The sequence below is a fragment of the Paroedura picta genome, chromosome 8, assembly GCF_049243985.1.
Source record: "Paroedura picta isolate Pp20150507F chromosome 8, Ppicta_v3.0, whole genome shotgun sequence".
NCBI lineage: Eukaryota > Metazoa > Chordata > Lepidosauria > Squamata > Gekkonidae > Paroedura > Paroedura picta.
This window is the reverse complement of record NC_135376.1, coordinates 100,990,729-101,010,606: the sequence shown is the minus strand read 5'-3', so window position 1 is coordinate 101,010,606 and position 19,878 is coordinate 100,990,729. Positions and strand designations below refer to the sequence as shown.

The window sequence follows — 19,878 nt, the reverse complement described above, 5'->3', positions numbered from 1 at the left end:
GACAATCTGGTCACCTGAGTCATGAGCCACCGAGGTGTGCTCCCCTGGAGGCAATTCCTGTAGTCTGTGAGCGGGGAAGGGTTGGTTATGTCACCATCAGGGTGGCTTTTAATGGGTTTTTAATGGGGATATTATGATTGTTGGGGTCTTAGGAGGATTAGCATTACCCGAGCCACTCTGTGAGAGTGGTGGGATGTAAATGTAATGGTAGGTAGATGTAGTGCTAGCATGTTGGGAGGGCCCAGGAGAGGAAACCAAGGCAAAACTGGGTGGTGCCAACTTTCCACGTGGGTCCCAAAGATCAAGTGTTTGAATGTAGCTGTCTCTCGGGGAGGGTGATTCAAGGGAGTGAGTTGTGGCAGCAACACAGACAGGCAGTCCATTCCACCACAACACTCTTGACTCTTCCATCTTCCTTGAGTTGGGAGGGTGGGGGGGATTTGAGGGGGGGTCTCACAAATGGAATAGCCTAGGGCCACTCTTCGTCTAAATCTGGCCCTGCTTCCATCACTCAACTGAGAAGACACAAAGCCTCAAGAAGTGCCGTTCGTTTATCGTCTGGTGTGTGTGTCGTGTAGCCAGGAGAGCCCACAACTGTCGGACTGTCTGGCAGCCAAGCAAGAGATGTTGGGAGGGGGTTTGCCATGGCCGGCCTCTGGGTCACGGCCCCACGTGTTCCTTGAAGGAACTGCTGCCCAAGTCCTTGGAGGCCTCCCATCCAACTGTTAGGCCAGGATCAGCCCTGCTTAGCTTCCAAGATCTGACAGGATTGGGCTTGTGTGGGCTGTCCCAGTCATGGCTCAAGAAGTGCTGAAGGTGAAAGAAGAGATTAAAAATTCAGCTTTCTTCCAGGCCTTCCCATAACTATATTAAATATAAACTATTTATTTAACACTAAATAATACGCAATATAAGCACACAAAAACACCCCACCTCTGTGGTGCTTCCCCCTCCCCCGGTTGCCTTAAAGTTAAAGGTATCCCCTGTGCAAGCACCGAGTCATGTCTGACCCTTGGGGTGACGCCCTCCAGCGGGGTGGTTTGCCAGTGCCTTCCCCAGTCATTACCGTTTACCCCCCAGCAAGCAAGCTGGGTGCTCATTTTACCGACCTTGGAAGGATGGAAGGCTGAGTCAACCTTGAGCCGGCTGCTGGGATTGAACTCCCAGCCTCATGGGCAGAGCTTTCAGACTGCATGTCTGCTGCCTTACCACTCTGCGCCACAAGAGGCTCTTAAGCAGGGCTAATTTTGCTGAAAGCTTCATCCAGGGAAGCTTTGACTCTCAGGAGCTCCTGGCTCCTCCTAAACTCTGGGGCTGCTGAGCTCAAATCTAGTTCTACTGCAGAGCGACATGATTGCCCTCTGAAGTTGGGCCCAAGTTATATGATGGCTAAATAAAGCTGTTGAGCTCCTTCCTACACATCTGGGAGCAGCTCTTTGTGGAACCTGGAGGGATCTGCCTAAATTCCTAAGGCACTCTGGTGGGTAATGCAGAGGAAAACAGGGCGGGAGGCAAAGTGCAGGCACTTTGGACCATTTTTAACTTGGCATTTCGGGAAGTGAGCACCCAGAGAGAAGACCCTATGGAGGGGGAAACGCACAGGCTGGCCAGCTTTGTTCCGCAGCGTGACCTCAAAGCTACGTTGTCAGAGATATCATCTTTGAAGTGTCCACATTCTTTTTGGGATCAGGCAGGCAAAACACAACCTCTTTTTTGTTTTCTGGAGGTGGGAAATGAGCTGGGAAGGGGGGGGGGGTGATCAGGCTGCCTTGCCCCTATCATACAGGGGCCTGAGCACCTTGTTTTCAACCCAGCCATTTACACAAAATGTATTTTTGTCCACAAACCAAAGCGTCACTCCTGACATCTGCAGCTTGCTACATTACTTCTGGGTGACCTAAGGACATTGCGTTTACTTCCTGGTTCTTCCCTCCTAGCGCTTGGTAAGTTCCCCCACCCTGCACTGACTGGTCTGACCATCCTGGCAACCCCTGAGACCACCTAGAGAGACATGGTGGAAACCCCCCATCTCCCCCAGAAGGTGCTGGAATGGGCAAGATCTGCAGGGTGCAGGAAGACCCTACAGGGGACAATGGAGATCTGCAGTTGCTATCGTGAGATCAGGACCTTCTTGGCATTTCCAAATAATCTCTTCCAGTGTCCTAATTGGCTCAGCTGGAGATTTCCTGCTCCTTTGAGCTCATTTCCAACATAACGAGGTGGCCGTCATGCCTACACTCACTGGTGTATCTGGGGTCCGGCAGCCACCAGTTCCCAGGTCTGCAGCCGTGGGTCTCATCAAGTGGCTGTGGGTGGTGGGAGGCATGCTAAGCCTAGGAGCCTCAAGCCTCTCTCCCGCCCACCCATACCTCTCCAGCTGCGCCTGCGTGCAGCTGTGGAAGGGGCCAGGCCTCCCCACTGAGCAGCAGGGCCAGGAGCATTGCAAGAAGTCGAGTTCCAGGAACCCCGAGGTGGGGCTGGTGGCACTCTGATCAAGCCTTCCAGAAGTAGGACAAGCAGACGGGTAAAAGGAGCAGGGCAGCCTATCCCTTTGCCTCCTCCCAAGATCTGAGCGGAGCTCGCATCTTCGGTCCCCTTGCCTCCTCACGCTCCGCAGCTAAACCCTGGAGTCTTGCAGCAGCCAGTGGCTGGACTTCTTGGTGGGGGAAGGTGCTGTGCCCCCCTCAGTCACAGGAGGAGGAGGAGAAGAAGATTTGGTTTTTATATGCCTCTTTTCTCTACCTGAAGGAGTCTCAAAGCGGCTTCCATTCGCCTTCCCTTCCTCTCCCCACAACAGACACCCTGTGAGGGAGGTGAGGCTGAGAGAGCCCTGAGATTACTGAAGAGGAAGAAGAGTTGGTTCTTATATGCCACTTTTCTCTACCCAAAGGAGTCTCAAAGCGGCTTCCATTTGCCTTCCCTTTCTTCTCCACACAACAGGCACCCTGTGAGGTGGGTGAGGCTGAGAGAGCCCTGATATTCCTGCTCAGTCAGAACAGCTCTATCAGTGCTGTGACTAGCCCAAGGTCACCCAGCTGGCTGCATGTGGAGGAGGAGCAGCGAATGAAACCCGGATTGCCGGATTAGAAGTCCGCACTCCTCACCACTACACCAAACTGGCTCAAGAATGGACTGGAGCTTAGGCCTCCCCCCTGCCTTGAATGCAGGAGTCCGCAATAGCATCCTGACCTCATATCATTTTGGCTCCAAGAAAGCAGGATGACAGCCTCCATTCACAAAAACAATCTGAGAGAGGAATTATACTTAATGAGGAAAAGTGTGGAGCATGCACAAGGAAAACAGACCCGTGCACCATGTCCCCCAGAACCGGTGCTTTGCCCTGGCTGGAATAGCCTCCATCCGGCTGGTCGTGGGAAAGCAGTGGCAGGGACACTTGGGGCGCTCACAGGCCCTCCTGGAGCTGGGCTATATGCAACGGAGCCCAAGCCTGGAGAAAAGTTCAGCCCGGTGACTTTGGGAACGGACTCTTCATGATCCCAACAGGTACGTCCAAAAGGGAATTGCCTGGCTTAATCGCCTCTGCTGCTCGTGTTCCTCTCTTTCTTTTCTAATTAAGCTGGATTTGCTTTGTCATCTGAACTGGTCCTCCTTCCAGCCCTTCAGCCTGAGAATTACCCTTTATTAAATTTCAGCATCCTGCTTGCCCCCAGGGGCTCCCTGCTCAGCAGCTCGAGCGCACCACACACTTCTCCCAGCGCATGGGTTGCTTCTCCCTTTAGCACTCTGGAGCCGAAGTTCTTTTGCAAGCGAAGGGCTGGGCTGGTCAAGGGTGGGGGTATCAAACAGCAGGACTTCTGGCCTCCCATAGGAAGCAGTGCCTGCCTGCTGAGAAGGGCAGCCGGGGGCGGGAGGGCATTCATTCTCAACACCCACATTCTGTTCTTTAAGGGCTTTTTTACATGACAAATTTAAGTTTGATTGACATCTGTGTCTGGCAGCATCTCCTCAGGATCCTACACAGGTTGGTTCAGTGGCGCAGGGCTTCTGCCTCCACCTTCCCTTCCATTCTGGCCCTGGCAAGGAGAGGCGCACCTGTGTCTTCTTGGACAGAGGCTCCTTGAGTGGGAAGAGGGTCTCCAGGTGGTCCTCCTCCAGCCCAGCAGGATCTCCTGCCTGGAGGAGTTTCTGGAGCCATGACTCCCCCCCCCCCCCCAGCCTCAGGCTCTGTTGCATCCCTGCAGCGCCTGCCTGTGCCTGCTGCAGCCAAGAGGGGGAGCCAGGGCTTCTTGAGGGGGTGGGAGGCCAGTAGCACGGCTGGCTGAAGGGGGCGGTGGAGCACAGGGGGGCAGGTGCTGATGCATCTCCAAGCATCTCATGAGGGCGGCCAGCCTCCAAGTGGGACCTGGGGATCTCCTAGAATTCTAGCTCATCTCCACGGGGGCCCTTGTCATCCCAAATCTCCATCCCAAATCTCGAGGGAATTCTCAGCCTGGAGCTGGCAACTCTACCCCATCACCCCCATTGGTGGCCACGGGGACCTAGCTGAGGAGGGAGGAGACAATGGGCCTCCAGGAGCCCCTCTGCCTGGATCATCTCCTAGATAAGCAGCACGGCACCTCTTGACAAAAATGTACCTTCCGGAAGTATCCAGTATGGCATGAATGGATGTGAGGCCTGTGATGACTCTTCAAAACCCAACAGGCTCATACGTCTCTTTTGTGATCACTTCGGTTTCTCCTTAATCACCGCTGGTTTGATTAAGCAGACTGTGTCACATTCATATTAGTCTATTGATTACTTTGCAGGACGCACCAGCAAATTAGGTTACATTCTTGGCTCCTGGAGATTTCAAAAACTGGAGGTTTTATCTCTCTTGGCTGCCCAATGAAACTGTTCTGTCATTATTCTCTTGCTGCAAGCTGCTTTGAACAGGTCCCTGGAGAAGCCACACACACATTTTCTAAATAACTTTTTAAAAAATGCAGGTTGCATCTTACCTGCTCATCCATAGCACCATCAGCAGAGGTCATTTTTGACTATTCGTCAAAGGCTTTGCCGGAGATCATGGGAGCCATGCAGACAAAAGCCCGGAGGAGTAAAGTGTAATGAATCATAGAATCATAGAATCATATCATAGAATCATAGAATCATAGAGTTGGAAGGGTCCTCATGGGTCATCTAGTCCAACCCCCTGCACTATCCAGGACACTCACATCCCAATCGCTCATCCACTGTCCCCTGCCACCCCCTTGAGCCTTCACAGAACCAGCCTCTCTGTCAGATAGCTCTCCAGCCTCTGCTTAAAAATTTCCAAAGATGCAATGGAATGGAAGCTTTCAGATCCCATCCTGGGATGGTATTCTGCAGGAAGGTTTAACTGCCCCTTTTTGAAATATATTCTTAGAAACCTAGCTGTAAGCATTGCATCATCTCATGATTCTCCTTTTTGAAGAATCTCTAACCTTTGATATGTAAGTCAGAATTATTTTCAGGACCCAAATTCAATCATAACAAATGGCTGAATATCAGGCATGATGCCCACATGTGGTCCGTCCTCAGGTGAGTGGAGGCTTTCAGATTCCATTCGGCCATTTTAAAGGAGATCCATCATTGGACCTCTCTCTTTTTTATGCCTCCAAAGCACCTGAGACTGTGCAGTTCAGGTGGCAGCCATTTTCTTGAGAGGGTCCTCCTGGGCCTCTTACCTGATAGGAAAGACAGCCCCCCCCCCCCAGTTAATTCTACCAGCGATGGGAGAAATGGGTAGGAATCCATGTCAGGAGCTGTCCCTTGCAGACCAATAATAGCAGCAAAGAGTTTGGTTTGGAGGGGTGGGAGGCTCATAACATATTTAATTGTCTGAGGGGGCTTTTGAGAAACGTTTGGTAGATCACCTATCAAATTGTCACTTTCCCATTGGGCACTGTTCATGGACCCTCACCTGGATGGTCCTGGTTATCCTGATCTCATAACATCCTGGAAGTTAAGCAGGATGGGAGACCCCCAAGGAAGTCCCGGGTTGCTAGGCAGAGGCAGCCAAACGACCTCTGAGCATCTCCTGCCTACAAAAACGGCATGGGTTGCCCTAAGATAATTATGACAGCATCAGTTTCCACCAGTCATGGACCTCTGAAATCCTTCACAAATTCTTCAGCTGCCCACCTCTACCTGTACAGGGCCACCTGGCCCAGTCCCTCCCACTAGAGGTGCCAAGTCATAGAAATTGTGATGCAGCTTATCCCTCCCTGGATGACTCTGACAATTTGGACATGTTTCAGTCTGGCTTCTTTTCCAGCTGTGGGGTTGAAATAGTTCAGTCCTTCTGACAGACAGCTCGCTCTGAAACATTTACCTCTCGCCTTCTCCTAGACCACCTTTTGAAGGCAGAGGTCAGTGATAACTGCAATTCTGCAGCTCCAGTCCTTTTGGTCTTGCTGTTTCCATAGGGTGGGGTTGGAGGAGAATTGCTCTGTCCCTCGTCACCTCTGTGCCCCGGCAGCCCCATTCTTCTTTCCCATCAGGCAGTGTTGCTTGGAACAGCAAGAAACCTGCAACTCACAAGAACATGGCTAGGTCTCGAATGGCAGAACACCATCAACCAGTCAAATATCTGTGACAATTCATAAAAATAATTATCTTTTCTGTAACATAAAGCTGGAGGTAGGGACTCGCCTACCTGAGTCACACACCCCAGAGCACCTATCAGGCAGGGGGATGGACCGCCCCTAACTGCCTCTACTTCCCTGGTTGGCACTCGCCCCCAGAGAACCAATCATGTGGGGGACACACCATCCCCAACTACCCCCCCCTTCCGCCTTCCAGCCGCACAGAGTGGTGGCAGTCAGGAAAGGCGGGCCCAGACTGAGCAGCCCTAACACAGCCTCGCCAGGCCTTGGCGGGGCTGCCTGCGTGAGTGAGTGGGTGGGTGGGTGGGTGGGTGGGTGGGTGGGGAGCACCCGCCTGAGCTCACTCCTGCCCCGCCCCAACCAGCCTCACAGCGGCCTGTGTCTTCTACCCTAAAACTCTTGTCCCTAAGATGACACAGGGCTTGAATCTGGCTATAATAATTGGGACTATGGTTTGTTAGTTTGTTTTTGTTCTTATCCACTGATTTTGGATGTTTTAATCCAAAGCTCAATGTTTTGACAGGGGCCACAGCACTGGTGGGGGTAAAGCCACAAATCATCAGTAGACACTTGGATTTATGTGGACAATGGGGGAGGAGCGTGAGCTTGAAAATGTGGTGCCCCTGGCCTTCTGCCCAGGTGCCCCTGTCACCTCCACAAATGCACCTCTGCTAGCTTGAGGGATGGAAGTTTGCTTTATTTAAAAATGAAAACTGAGGCTGGCTGAGTCTGTCACAAAGACATTGCCCTGACCGTAGCCACAGAGGCCTGCTATGAGTAAGATGCACAGTTCACAAGAGTAGGGCAGCTTTTGTGACAGCAGAAGAAGACAGCTTGTAGATTCAGTGCATGGTGGTGTCCAAATCAGCCATTCCAGGCTGACGCAGCCAGCACTGCGGGGGTGGGGAGGTGTGGGTGCCGGTGTGTAACTGTGTGTGTGCACGGAGTTACACACCAGTGCCCCCGCAGTGCAGCGCTGGTTGTGTTGGCCTGGAACGGTTGATTCGGATGCCGCTGCACACAACCCTATGGAATTCTTGACAGATATATGTGTGGAAAGCATGAACAGAGCCAGTTTGGTGCAGTGGTTAGGAGTGCGGACTTCTAATCTGGCATGCTGGGTTTGATTCCATGCTCCCCCACATGCAGCCAGCTGGGTGACCTTGGGCTCGCCACAGCACTGAGAAAGCTGTTCTGACCGAGCAGGAATCTCAGGGCTCTCTCAGCCTCACCCACCCCACAGGGTGTCTGTGGTGGGGAGAGGAAAGGGAAGGCGACTGTAAGCCGTTTTGAGTCTCCTTCGGGTAGAGAAAAGCGGCATATAAGAACCAACTCTTCTTCTTCTTCAGTAATCTCAGGGCTCTCTCAGCCTCCCCTCCCTCACAGGGTGTCTGTTGTGGGGAGAGGAAAGGGAAGGGGATTGGAAGCTGCTTTGAGACTCCTTCGGGGAGAGAAAGCGGCATATAAGAACCAACTCTTCTTCTTCTTCTATAACTCTGTTCTAAAACAGTTGTATTCCCCGAAGATATATAATTATCAAGGCTTAATTTGTACCCAGCCAATTAGAATTCTGCTGTGGCACCATGATGGATGAAACCCATCTCCCCCCCCCCCCCACTCCACTACCATAAGTTACACAGAGGGATGTTGGATCAGTCCCCCTCAGCCTAGGCTGCCTCAAAGGGCTGTTGTGAATCTAAAATGGAGGAGGAAAGAACTGTGTTTGTGCCCCAAGAGGTCCTTGGAGGGATGGTGGGATAGAAATGTGGTAAACCAATGGTTCTCAACCTGGGGGTCGAACGACCCTTTCACAGAGGTTGCGGCAGGGAGAGCAGCTTGGCTGGGGAGAGGGCGCCACCACTGTGCTGCTCCTCCTGCAGGCACCCCCAGTCGGCCTACAGCCCCTCCAGCAGCTCCCCTGGAAAAAAAACAATTTATATACAATGATGAACCATGGATATTCACGCCCTTTGGTCAGTTTTGGTTTAATTTCTATGAAAGAACACTTGCATAACTTTATGGCTGGGGGTCATCACAACACGAGGAACTGTATTAAAGGGTCGCGGCATTAGGAAGGTTGAGAACCACTAAGTCAGACTGAGAGTTGTTTGGGACTCAGCCAGAAGAAAGGAGCATTCCCAAAGAACTGTGCCCCTTTGGAGACTCCACCACCTGCCCTCCCTACAGGAGTGCCCACGGTACATGGTTTCCGGAGTCTGCCCAGCCGCTCTGCCACGCGCACTGGATGGCTGGATCCTCACAGCTTTGGCAGCCAGACAGAAGAGACGTGTCTCTCGGCCGTGTGGAACAGACCTCCTCGCTTCCAAGGACCCCCTTCCAGATCCCCGCCTGCTGCTTTGTTGCTGCTTCTCAGCAGGCACAGAACTGTTAGTTCATCCAGGGAGAGCATCCCATGCGAGTTTTCCACCTCACCAGACGGCTGCCACCCAAAAAGCAGCGGGGAAGTCAGCACAGGAAATGTTTCCGGGCTGCCATGCAAATGGAGCCATCCGACTTTGTCCACCACTCAGTCCCCAACTCGAAATCCCCCCGAGGGATCAGCCCATGGCAGAACTGGAAATCCCCGCAGCCCTTGGCACAACACTCTGCAGACAGGGCAGGCTCCTGCATAGCCCGGCCACGATGGGTTTGGACTGAACCCTCCAGGGCACCATTTGTGGTGACTACCAGGACGGGGTTTTGAGAGTCACGTTCGTTTTTCTTGTTGCTGTGCCAAGCTGAAGTCCCCAGCTGGCGGTCCCCCACCCCCACCCAAGGGATCTGCCTTCCTATCCAGCAAAGGGACCCTGGGGTGCTTTATCCCCCCCCCCCCGGGGTTTTCCTTGTGTTCCGCCAACAAAGGTCGCCAGAAGCAGCAGCTGCTCAGTTTCCTTCTAACACAAACCACACTCAGATCCAGCCGTTTATTGAATGCGCCGAGAGTCGGTGGCGTCTCCCTTTCTAAGGCAGCGGCAAGAGTCCTCACGAGATCCCTTCAACGGCAAAATCCTCAATGGCCCCGAGGGAAATAATGTCCGTCTTGTCAGGAAGGCCGACCTCCCTTCCGTAGTTAAAGGGCGGCCTGTCAGCTTCCCGGGCGTGATCCTCAGAGGCCGCCTCCTGCTGGTAGGGCGGATGGCCGAAGGATTCTGGGTAGCAGCCATCTTGCTGCCAGTCAGGCACTGATTCAGAGAGGGCTCCTTGCACAAGCGAACCGGGTTCAGAGAGCTGAGAAGGAGAGGCCCGAGCCGGAACAGACGAAACCCGGGCGCTGGGGCACAGGACATAAGGAGGAGCGAGGACCTCGGAGGATGGAGTTTGGCACACGTCCCTTTTGGAAGAGGGAAGTGAGACTTGAAGGTATCTCCCACTTTCCGGATCATACAAAGTCTTGAACTGGGTGGGCAGATCGACCATGAAATACTCCCCAGAGTCTGGGTCCTGGAGAAGTTTACGCTGAGTTGCAGGAGAAGGTGGCGTGGGGCTTGAGGGGTTGGTTGGAAAAATCACCTGGTTAGACTGGGAAGACATCACAGGTGAGCTAAAGTGTGTTGACAAGAGCAAAGACTGGGCTGGCGACAAGCGTGAGGAATCTTCACCAAGTGGCACAGAGTCAGCTGGGGGCTTTTTCTGCTGTGTTTCTACCTTTTTCCTTCTACTTGCCAGTTTCTTTGCTCGCCGTAAAGCCTTTTCTGTTTTGGGCGGCACAGCAGGGGGCTTGGCTGCTGTCTTCACCATCTGTCTCATCAGCTGAGGTCTCTCCGTTGCCACAGGGGAGCCACTGGGGTGTCCCGGGAGCCCTGCGGGGCCTTCGTTGTGGATCGCCCCGTGCCGCAGAGCGGAGGGGGCCGCTCCTTTCTCCCCCTGGGCTGTGCCGCAGCTCGTAGCAGGGTCTGAAAGGGGACTTGGGAAGGCAGACTGCAGGGTGCTGTCTGACCTCGGACTGGGAACAGTGGAACTGGCTAGGCTGGGGGTGCACAGCGTGTCTCTGAAAGCATCGCTGAAAGCAGGAGAACTGGCCGGGGTCTCTGAGGCGGTGGGAGATCCTGTCTCTTGACTGATCACTTTTTTCACACAAGCGCCACTTCTGCGTTTGGTCAAGGGATTATTCTTGTAATAACTTGTCTTCTCCCTGGGCGGGGACTGGGTCTCGCTTTGTGCTAGGTCACCCTCAGGGTGTAGCTGACTGGTGGAACTCGGCCTCAGTTTCCTGGTTCGGGCTTTTTCTTTGTCCCTGATCAATTGTTTCTCGGAATCTTTATCCTTGTTTTGGGCTGTCCCTTGGAAAATAGCCATTCTGCCATCATCTGCCACTGGCTGCTGCTCATAAAAGCTCCTCAATTCTTGGATGGTGGATTCTGCTGCCAGTTTGCCTTCTTCTGCCCTCTGACTGCCTGCTGGCACTGGGCTATATCCTGGCTCCTCTCCCTCCCCGTCTGTTGCGGCTGCTGCCCTCCATGCCCTCTGCTGCCTTCGGTTCCTTGGCAAAGGCCAATCTGTCTCTTGGATCACCGGAGTGGTGTGAAACGGCCCACCGGCCTGCTTCTCGCTTTCCCTGTAGCCGGCCGCAATGGCACCATCGCAGGACAAGGACCTGAACAAAGGCAGTTTGACGGCTTTTATCACAGGGGGTGACTTGAATGTATTGTCTTTGATCCTGAACAAATTGGGCTTAAATGAACTGGACAAAGTGGGAGTCAGCGGCTCTTCCGACTTGGCTTCGGGAGCCGGTTCCAGGCTCTGCCCGCGGCCTTCTCTCCTTTCTCCCCGTAGTCTTTCTTGCAGAGTTGCCTCCTCCCCTTGGCGCTGCTCCACTTTCCCGTCGCCCTTTCCGCCGGCGTTTGAGTCGCACTCGCTGAGGGCGTGGTCATGCGAGGCCTCACCCGGCCTGCTGGGCTTCTCTCCCACTCTGTCGCTGCACTGCTCCTCGGTGCCCACCTTGTCCGTGTTCCTCTGGCTCTCTTGCAGGCAGGCTTTCTGAAAGAGCCGCATGAGAGAGAAGGGCTCGTCGCCCGAGGGCTGGTCGGCAGTGGAGACCAGCGACTGCTCTGAAGAGCTGCGGCTCCCTTTGTCCTTGCAGCCCGTCCCGCTGTCTGGGCGGGCCTGACGGTCACTCTCAGTCACCCTCTCTTCCACCGTGAAAAACACCGTGTTGGGGGACTCTCGGGATCCCACATCAGCACAAGGACTTTGAGCACCTGTTTTGTTTTGGGGATCCCATAAGCTGACATTTTGCGGGGATGTGTCCTGCTCAGATTTGGATGCAGGAGGACACTGACTTGGGCTGTGATCCTTTGGGTAGAACTCAGCAACAGCGACCAACTCTCCATCCTCCAAATCCACTGGATTCTTCTGCTGCAAAGGATTTCTCAGTTGGCACCCTGGGCTGTCTGACTTTGACGGTGGGGAACACAAAGTCCGGTGATTGCCCGGGAGATGCCCCTTTAAGTGGGTGGTCCTTGCATTTTCCTGGGGGGCACCCAGTTTCCCAGCAGGCTTCTGGCTGGCTTCAGCATTTCCTGCTGGTTTTGAGCTGCTCCCTTCCAGAATATTCTTCACACTTGCTTTTAGGCTGTCTGCTTCTTTGCTCTTCTTTTTGTCTTCAAAGGCCCTCAGGAGAGGAGAGGGGCTGTATGTGCTTTTGACACGTTTTCGGATGTCTTTCAGGTTGAATAACAAACTTGATGCTTTAGACTTATAATTGTCTTGAGACCCATGGATTGCTCTCTCCTCCGGTTCTTTGGCTGCTTCCGCCTCCAAGAGAGGGGCTGTCTCCAGTGCTAAGGGACTCATGGGGGGCTCCTTCTGCTGCCTGGGGGGTAGGAGTGGTGTTAGGAGTTGGGTGAGGTTGAAGGAAGGGCTGGAGGCATTGCGCAAGGCAATGGGGGCATCAGTGGGGGCCCTGGCAGCTGAAGGAGGGGCACCCAAGGAGTTCCCTTGTGGGGGATCTTTGGTGTCAGGCCCTTCCCACGCTGCTTCCGTGGCCATCTCTGTTCCTCTGATGACTGCCTTCTGTCTCCTCCAGGGAGGGCAAACCGTTTCCAGCTCTGGATCATGTCCCAAATGGTTTGTCTTCTCCAGGGGCCAGGTGGCCTGTGGCAGATGCGTGTCAGCAGCACTGTGGGAATTGGCTCCTGACAGAAGAGGGCTCTGGGGGGTGTCAGGGAGCAGACTGGGATCCTGGAGCCCTAGTCCTGGGGAAGCAGCTTGTGGGAAAGAGACTCTGGCTGGGAGGGGTAGGGGTGTCGGGACCCTCTCTGCAGAGGGTGGCGGTGGCAGTGGTGCAAGAGGGTCTCTGGCTGTAGAGGTTGGGAGCCCAGCAGGGCTCTGGTTCAGAGAGACGGGAGACAGATTGTTTCGGGAGAGAGGGTTTTGCAGAAGTGCTTCTGATGAGACATCCTGCTCTAGAAGGGCAGAATCGGCAGTCTCGGTGGGAGACGGATGGCCGTCCAGCCGGTAGGACTGGCTGAGGCAGAGTGCTCCTTCCAAGGAGGCGAGAGTCTCTTCTGCTGCCCAAGGTTTAGAAGGGCCCCTCATTCCAGCCAGCTTTTTATGATGCGCAGGCCAGGATTCGAAAGCACTGTTCTCACTGTGGAGAAAACTGCCCCACCCCGCTGGCTCTTTGGCCTTCCCTATTCTCTTTTTTGCAATCTTTTTAGAGAGCGTGGAGATGCTGAAGAGTGGGGTGTCGGAAGGGACTGCTGGCGGGGGATACAAGCGAGGTGGGCCTTGACACAGCAGGTCCATTGGGTTGGGCTGCTTTTCATGCATCTCATGGCTGCAATGAACGTCTCCCACATTTTGGCATGCCCCAGAAAATTCAGAGAGTTCTTTTGGGATGTTCAGAATCATTTTGCCCCCCCGAAGGGCCATGTTGGATCCACAAATCGACGGGCATTTTGGCAGCTGGCTTTTAATAGGCTGCACTGCTGTGGCTGGTGCCTCTTGGTTCTCGACCTTATCAAAGGTCTTTATCAGAGAGGATACTTTTGAGGTATGCTTATAATGGCGCAAATTGGGCACCGGCAACCCCAGGTTCCTCCGGATGTTCGGGATGCTGTTTGGCACAGCCTTGGCCTCCTCCTGAGCGTCCTTAGGTAACTGCTGGAATGTTGAATGCTCTTCGGTTTGGGGCATCAGCTTGTTAGGAGCGATGTGTCTCTTGATGGCATGGTTCCGGGGGCCTTGGGAGCATTTGGCGGAGAATGGGTGCTGAGTGCGGGGCGAGACAACCGGACCTGCCTCGGTGTCCGACGTTTCCAGTTCATCCAGGCAGAGACTTTTGAAGGCCCGGTCTGTGAGGCTGCACACCTCTCGGTCTGTCTCGTCCAGGAGGCTTCCGATGCTGGAGGTGTCACTTTGCCCGTCTGTGTGTCTCTTACTCCCCTGCATCGTGTGCGCGAGTCATGGATAGAAGGGCTGAGACAGTAAAACAGGCACAACCTGGGCTACAGGCTCTCCGCCATTTTCAGTGTCTCTGGGAGAACGCTTCCTCCAGAGTGGGCTGCTTTACATCTGGCTCTCAAGCGCAGGCACCAGGCGGGGCATCTGCTCTGCAAAATAAACACAGAGAAAATGATTTCAGAAAGGAGTTGGGTCAGCCTGAGGTAGAACAGCTAGATTTGAGTTCAGTCTCACCTTAGAGGGATTTTCAGTCATCTAGACTAGTGGTCCCCAACCTTTCTCAGGTCAGGGACCGCCTCAGGGGTGAGGGGAGAGTTGACCACCCGGGTGCTGAGAAAACGCGCATGCGCAGTTGCCACACATGCACGTTTTCACCACCAGGGGGTGCTACGCCCATGCGCGGCAACTGCACGCATGCGCGTTTGCGTCAGCGGCGTGCCCGCGGCCCGGTACCGTGGCCTTTGTGGCCCGGCACCGGGCCGCAGACCGGGGGTTGATGACCCCTGATCTAGACTTACACATATAAAATAACATTGCTGCTTTTTTTAAAAATTTTGTCAAATGATAAGGAAAATGAGGGAAACATTTAAAAAAATATAGTACAGACATATATAATACAATTCTAACCAGGGTTGCATGTTCCAGCGCTCTTTGGCCTTTTGGTTTGCCAACCCCTACTTCCAACCATTCCCCAGGAGTAACAAAAAAACAGCCACCCCTAAATTTGTCCATGTTTCAAACCTGATTTAACCTTCCCTGTTAAGTCCCACCCTGCCAAGCAGCCATTTTCTCCAGGAAAACTGAGCTCCGAGATCTGGAGTTCAGTTGGCAATCCCGGTACCGGTCAGTGGATCAGTCAGTGCCGGGCCGCGGCTCCTCCTCGTCCTCCTCCCTGGCTGCTGCCTCGGGGGCTGCCTTGCCACTGGCTCACCTTTGGTGCTCTCCAGCAGCCGCCATGGCTGGGGCTCCCCCTGCTGCTGGCAGCGCCCCCCAGTGGGTGGTGGGAAGTCAGGGGTGCCGGCGGGAAAGCAAGTGGAGCAGGGGCTCAGGCAGCAGCGGCGGTGACGTCCCTCGGCAAAAGACTACCCCCTACCCCCCAGGCCTCAGTAAAATTGTCAAGCTGGGTTGCAATCTTGATTGTGAGCTGCCAAAAAAAACAAAACCCGATTGCCATTTTCAAAATTGCTTTTTTCCAGTGCAAACATCGAGCTTGGAGGACACTTGGCTCAGTACCAAGAACAGTCGAATAAAACTGGAGCAACTGCAAGGTCCTTTACGCCATCCAGCATTGCCACGGATGGACCGTTTTGCTGTTCTGCAAAGGAACCCACCTGCTGGAACCCAACAAGCCCCGGGCAGGTGGGGCAGATGGCTGGGCAGAGGATCATCCGGGCAGGAGAGTGGCAGCACGGGGCCTGCGGGTGGGGGTCTAAGGCAGCCGGGTGCACAGTCCACCAGCTGCAGAGCCTGCCTGGGCACATCCCCACCCCTGTGTCACCAAGCCCTGGCCCACCTGCTCCCAGCCCATGTGGCCTCCGCCCCCACTCGCCTGCCTGCCCCAGTCACCAAATAGCTCAGGTATGCCATTGCATCTACACCCATGAAACTCCCTCCTCCTCCTTCTCCTCCTCAGTCAGTCTTTGTCCACTCAGCTCCCCGGGGTCTTCTCCGTCACCCGCTGCCTGGTCCTTTCCAATGGAGATAACTGGAATGGAACCTGGGGCCTTCTGCTGAGCCATGGCTCCTCCCTTATAAAGCAGCCTTGCTTAAGATGGCATTGCCTTTTGTCATGGGACAAGTAAGCATGCAGAATTCGGTTTATTTGGGCTGGTCCGCTGACTCAGACTGATTCAGAATGACTCAGAACGGTTGTGGGGTCTCCACTCCTTTGAGTGTCTGCTCAAGAGGTCATTTTTGTCAGATCTGTTTTGGATGCAGGATGGCTCAGTGCTAGCGGCTGGGCGTCCACAAGGTCTGTCCAGCTCTGCCGCTGCAGCCACTCATTTAAGCAGCCTCATAGACGTTCCTCTTACCTGCCATGCTAGCAGCTGCTCCCCAGGGCCCCACATCAGTCTTCTGAGGTCTATTTTGAGCCTCCTTTGGGCCCATCTGTAACGAGACGTCTTCAGCAGACATGCTGCATTCCTTAGATCCTATGCTTCTGCAACTAAGGAAGGAAGAAAAGGGGGGGAATTGTGAGGGGGAGGAAAGCGCTCGCTTTCGTGGTCAGAAATCAGTCAAACACTTTAAAAAGCTCTTTTTGAACATTTAAAGGTAAAGGTATCCCCTGTGCAAGCACCGAGTCATGTGTGACCCTTGGGGTGAGGCCCTCCAGCGTTTTCATGGCAGACTCAATACGGGGTGGTTAGCCAGTGCCTTCCCCAGTCATGACCGTTTACCCCCCAGCAAGCAAGCTGGGTACTCATTTTACCGACCTCGGAAGGATGGAAGGCTGCATCTGCAGAGCAACCTTCATGTTCCTTGTTTGCCGCCCATCCAAACACTGACCCTGCTTAACTTGTTGGATCGAGCTAGTTTGTTTGTTTGTTTATTTATTTTCTTGGATTTCTATACCGCCTTTCCGCAAGGCTCAGGATGGTTTACATGAAAAATCATGGGTATATATCACAATCACAACACAAACACCTCGACAGCAATCACAACAGTGGTTCTAAATTTAACAGAAAATTACGCAGATTCAATTGAACAACAACTTTAACAAGAACCCCTAAATGTCAGGATCAGTGCCTGTTCTCTGCCAGGAATGGCCTATTGACAGGGGCACCCACTACGAGGTCAACAAAATCTTGGACTCTCGTTGGCATAAAGGCAACCTGCAATACCTGGTCGAATGGAAGGATTTCCCCATGGGGGACAGGGAGTGGGTTGGGGCTTCTGACATCCGAGCTCCCAAGCTCTTATGGGCATTCCACCGGGAATTCCCACTGTGCCCAAGGCCCCGGGACAGTGGGTGAGGGGAAGTTGTTTTTGGGTTGGAGGAATGTCAGGATCAGTGCCTGTTCTCTGCCAGGAATGGCCTATTGACAGGGGCACCCACTACGAGGTCAACAAAATCTTGGACTCTCGTTGGCATAAAGGCAACCTGCAATACCTGGTCGAATGGAAGGATTTCCCCATGGGGGACAGGGAGTGGGTTGGGGCTTCTGACATCCGAGCTCCCAAGCTCTTATGGGCATTCCACCGGGAATTCCCACTGTGCCCAAGGCCCCGGGACAGTGGGTGAGGGGAAGTTGTTTTTGGGTTGGAGGAATGTCAGGATCAGTGCCTGTTCTCTGCCAGGAATGGCCTATTGACAGGGGCACCCACTACGAGGTCAACAAAATCTTGGACTCTCGTTGGCATAAAGGCAACCTGCAATACCTGGTCGAATGGAAGGATTTCCCCATGGGGGACAGGGAGTGGGTTGGGGCTTCTGACATCCGAGCTCCCAAGCTCTTATGGGCATTCCACCGGGAATTCCCGCTGTGCCCAAGGCCCCGGGACAGTGGGTGAGGGGAAGTTGTTTTTGGGTTGGAGGAATGTCAGGATCAGTGCCTGTTCTCTGCCAGGAATGGCCTATTGACAGGGGCACCCACTACGAGGTCAACAAAATCTTGGACTCTCGTTGGCATAAAGGCAACCTGCAATACCTGGTCGAATGGAAGGATTTCCCCATGGGGGACAGGGAGTGGGTTGGGGCTTCTGACATCCGAGCTCCCAAGCTCTTATGGGCATTCCACCGGGAATTCCCGCTGTGCCCAAGGCCCCGGGACAGTGGGTGAGGGGAAGTTGTTTTTGGGTTGGAGGAATGTCAGGATCAGTGCCTGTTCTCTGCCAGGAATGGCCTATTGACAGGGGCACCCACTACGAGGTCAACAAAATCTTGGACTCTCGTTGGCATAAAGGCAACCTGCAATACCTGGTCGAATGGAAGGATTTCCCCATGGGGGACAGGGAGTGGGTTGGGGCTTCTGACATCCGAGCTCCCAAGCTCTTATGGGCATTCCACCGGGAATTCCCGCTGTGCCCAAGGCCCCGGGACAGTGGGTGAGGGGAAGTTGTTTTTGGGTTGGAGGAATGTCAGGATCAGTGCCTGTTCTCTGTCATGAATTGTCTATTGACAAGGGTGACTCCATTTTGCCTGTATTTTAGTATATCTCTCCTTGTAGTTCACGTAACTCAAATCTATTCTCTGTTCCTATGTTATCATGCTTTGTAGTGCCTGCTCTGAATTGTTTGTAAAATTACTGAAAAATTACTGCCCGTAATTTCGACCACAAATTGCGCCCATGGGGGGGGGGGGGATTGTTATTTTTTTACTTGAGGAGCGTGTAAACGATTAAGCGTCAGCTCCTATGCCAGCAAAAAAGGTCTTTCCGAAACAATGATTGAACACAGATTAATTGCAACAGGTGTGCTTGTGTTTTTAAAAAAACAGTTCTTAAAGGGAAAGGGGCTTTTCGGGAGCATGAACACAACAGTCCATTGGCTGTTCCGTTTGATTGATGGCCAGGGGCGGGAAGAAGCACAGAAAAATATGAATATTTGTATGAATCATGGGACGGATTTACTATCCAAGGACCAGATGTACTATGCCTCACCTGGGATGAAGAATAGGGGGACAGAAATGTTAAGTTTGTATGTGATCAAATATGTACCAGCCTTATTTTCCTTTCTGTGACTTTGATTGCCTATTCCTTGAAATTCCTGGTTCTCAACCAAGAAAATGTGGATCAGGTTTTCTTTAATAAAGTGGTCTTTTCAGAGATGTAGTGGACTCCCAGCAGACTCTTGAAAATTTTTTGAAAGACTCTGATAAGAAACATGTGCAAAGATATTTTGAAGACAAACATTACAGAACCTTTCATACTCGCCAGGGAAATAAAATATAAACAGTGTTACAGTATTGTAATTCAAGGAAAAGAGATTGCTGCTCCTTTTTACTGCCTGTAAATAAAATAAACTGTAAATAAAGGAACCTTTTTGAAATAGAGTGCTGTTTTTTTTCTTGCCCGCCGCGTCCCATGATAAGAAGGGATGATGGAGCAGGCTGGGTGGGGGAATTTCACAGTTTAAATTTATCAGAGTTTGTAAACTGCAATGCTAGTTAGTGTAGACCCTATGATCACCAGGTGTAGGTCTCTCATATTTGCGACTGAGTTTAGGCAAGGTGAGGTAGGGCTGGCCACATTTTTACATATATGTCAGCCTTGGTGTGGTCCAGGCTTTTCGAAGGGGCTGAAGGAAAGCCAGATCTCTTATCTAGGTACATTCCTCAGATGCACGTTCTCCTTTTGATAACGGGTAAAAATTAGATACTGGGAAGAATTTAAATTAGATGTAGCTAAGGCAAATGCTGAATGGAAATATTTTTATTTATTTATTATTAGATTTCTATACCGCCGCTCGCCGTAGCCTGGGCTGCATAGAATTTATAATTAGTTAAGGCAAAAGCATGTTTTCTAAAATTCTGTTTCTCATTTGTGGGATTGGGGGAAAACTAAAAATACACTAAGTCAGCAGGTCGGTCTTCAAAGCAATCAGGTATCTTTTTTGAATTTCATTTTGTCTCATTTTGTGGGTCTTTTACTATTGGCTGTTTCCTATTTAGTTCAGGATAACAGTCCCAAAAGTGGTGGTGATGAAAGGGAGTCATCAAAATCCAACAGCAGCAACTAGGGATGAACAATTTGACTCAGATAAGCCCCCAAATAGTCAAACCAATGCTGATGTTGCTTCCAGTGATCAGGCAAGGTAGGTGGGGCAGGATGGTCTCCCTCCTGGTGACAACAGGGGCGTGTGACCTAATATGGAAATTTACCTCATGACCCATTCCCTGGAAAACATGGTTGCTTAGGGTTGTGTGTGTGACCAACAAGCCAACCTG

General features: G+C 52.7%; 1 protein-coding gene across 2 annotated transcripts in view; it reads right to left on the bottom strand.

The window, feature by feature from the left end:
- Positions 1–8,558: 8,558 nt before the first annotated feature.
- Positions 8,559–19,878, bottom strand: part of C8H10orf71 (chromosome 8 C10orf71 homolog) — a 32,024-nt gene continuing 20,704 nt past the window's right edge. Inside the window, exons 2-3 of one of the 2 annotated variants that reach the window (XM_077351007.1) lie at positions 16,025–16,158; positions 8,559–14,140 (exon numbers count right to left, since the gene is read on the bottom strand). In XM_077351007.1, the coding sequence (XP_077207122.1) occupies positions 9,570–13,979 (4,410 nt within the window). In that variant the 5' untranslated portion in view covers positions 13,980–14,140; positions 16,025–16,158 and the 3' untranslated portion in view covers positions 8,559–9,569. The remainder of the gene's footprint in view (positions 14,141–16,024; positions 16,159–19,878) is intronic. The other variant, XM_077351008.1, reaches the window with a different exon arrangement.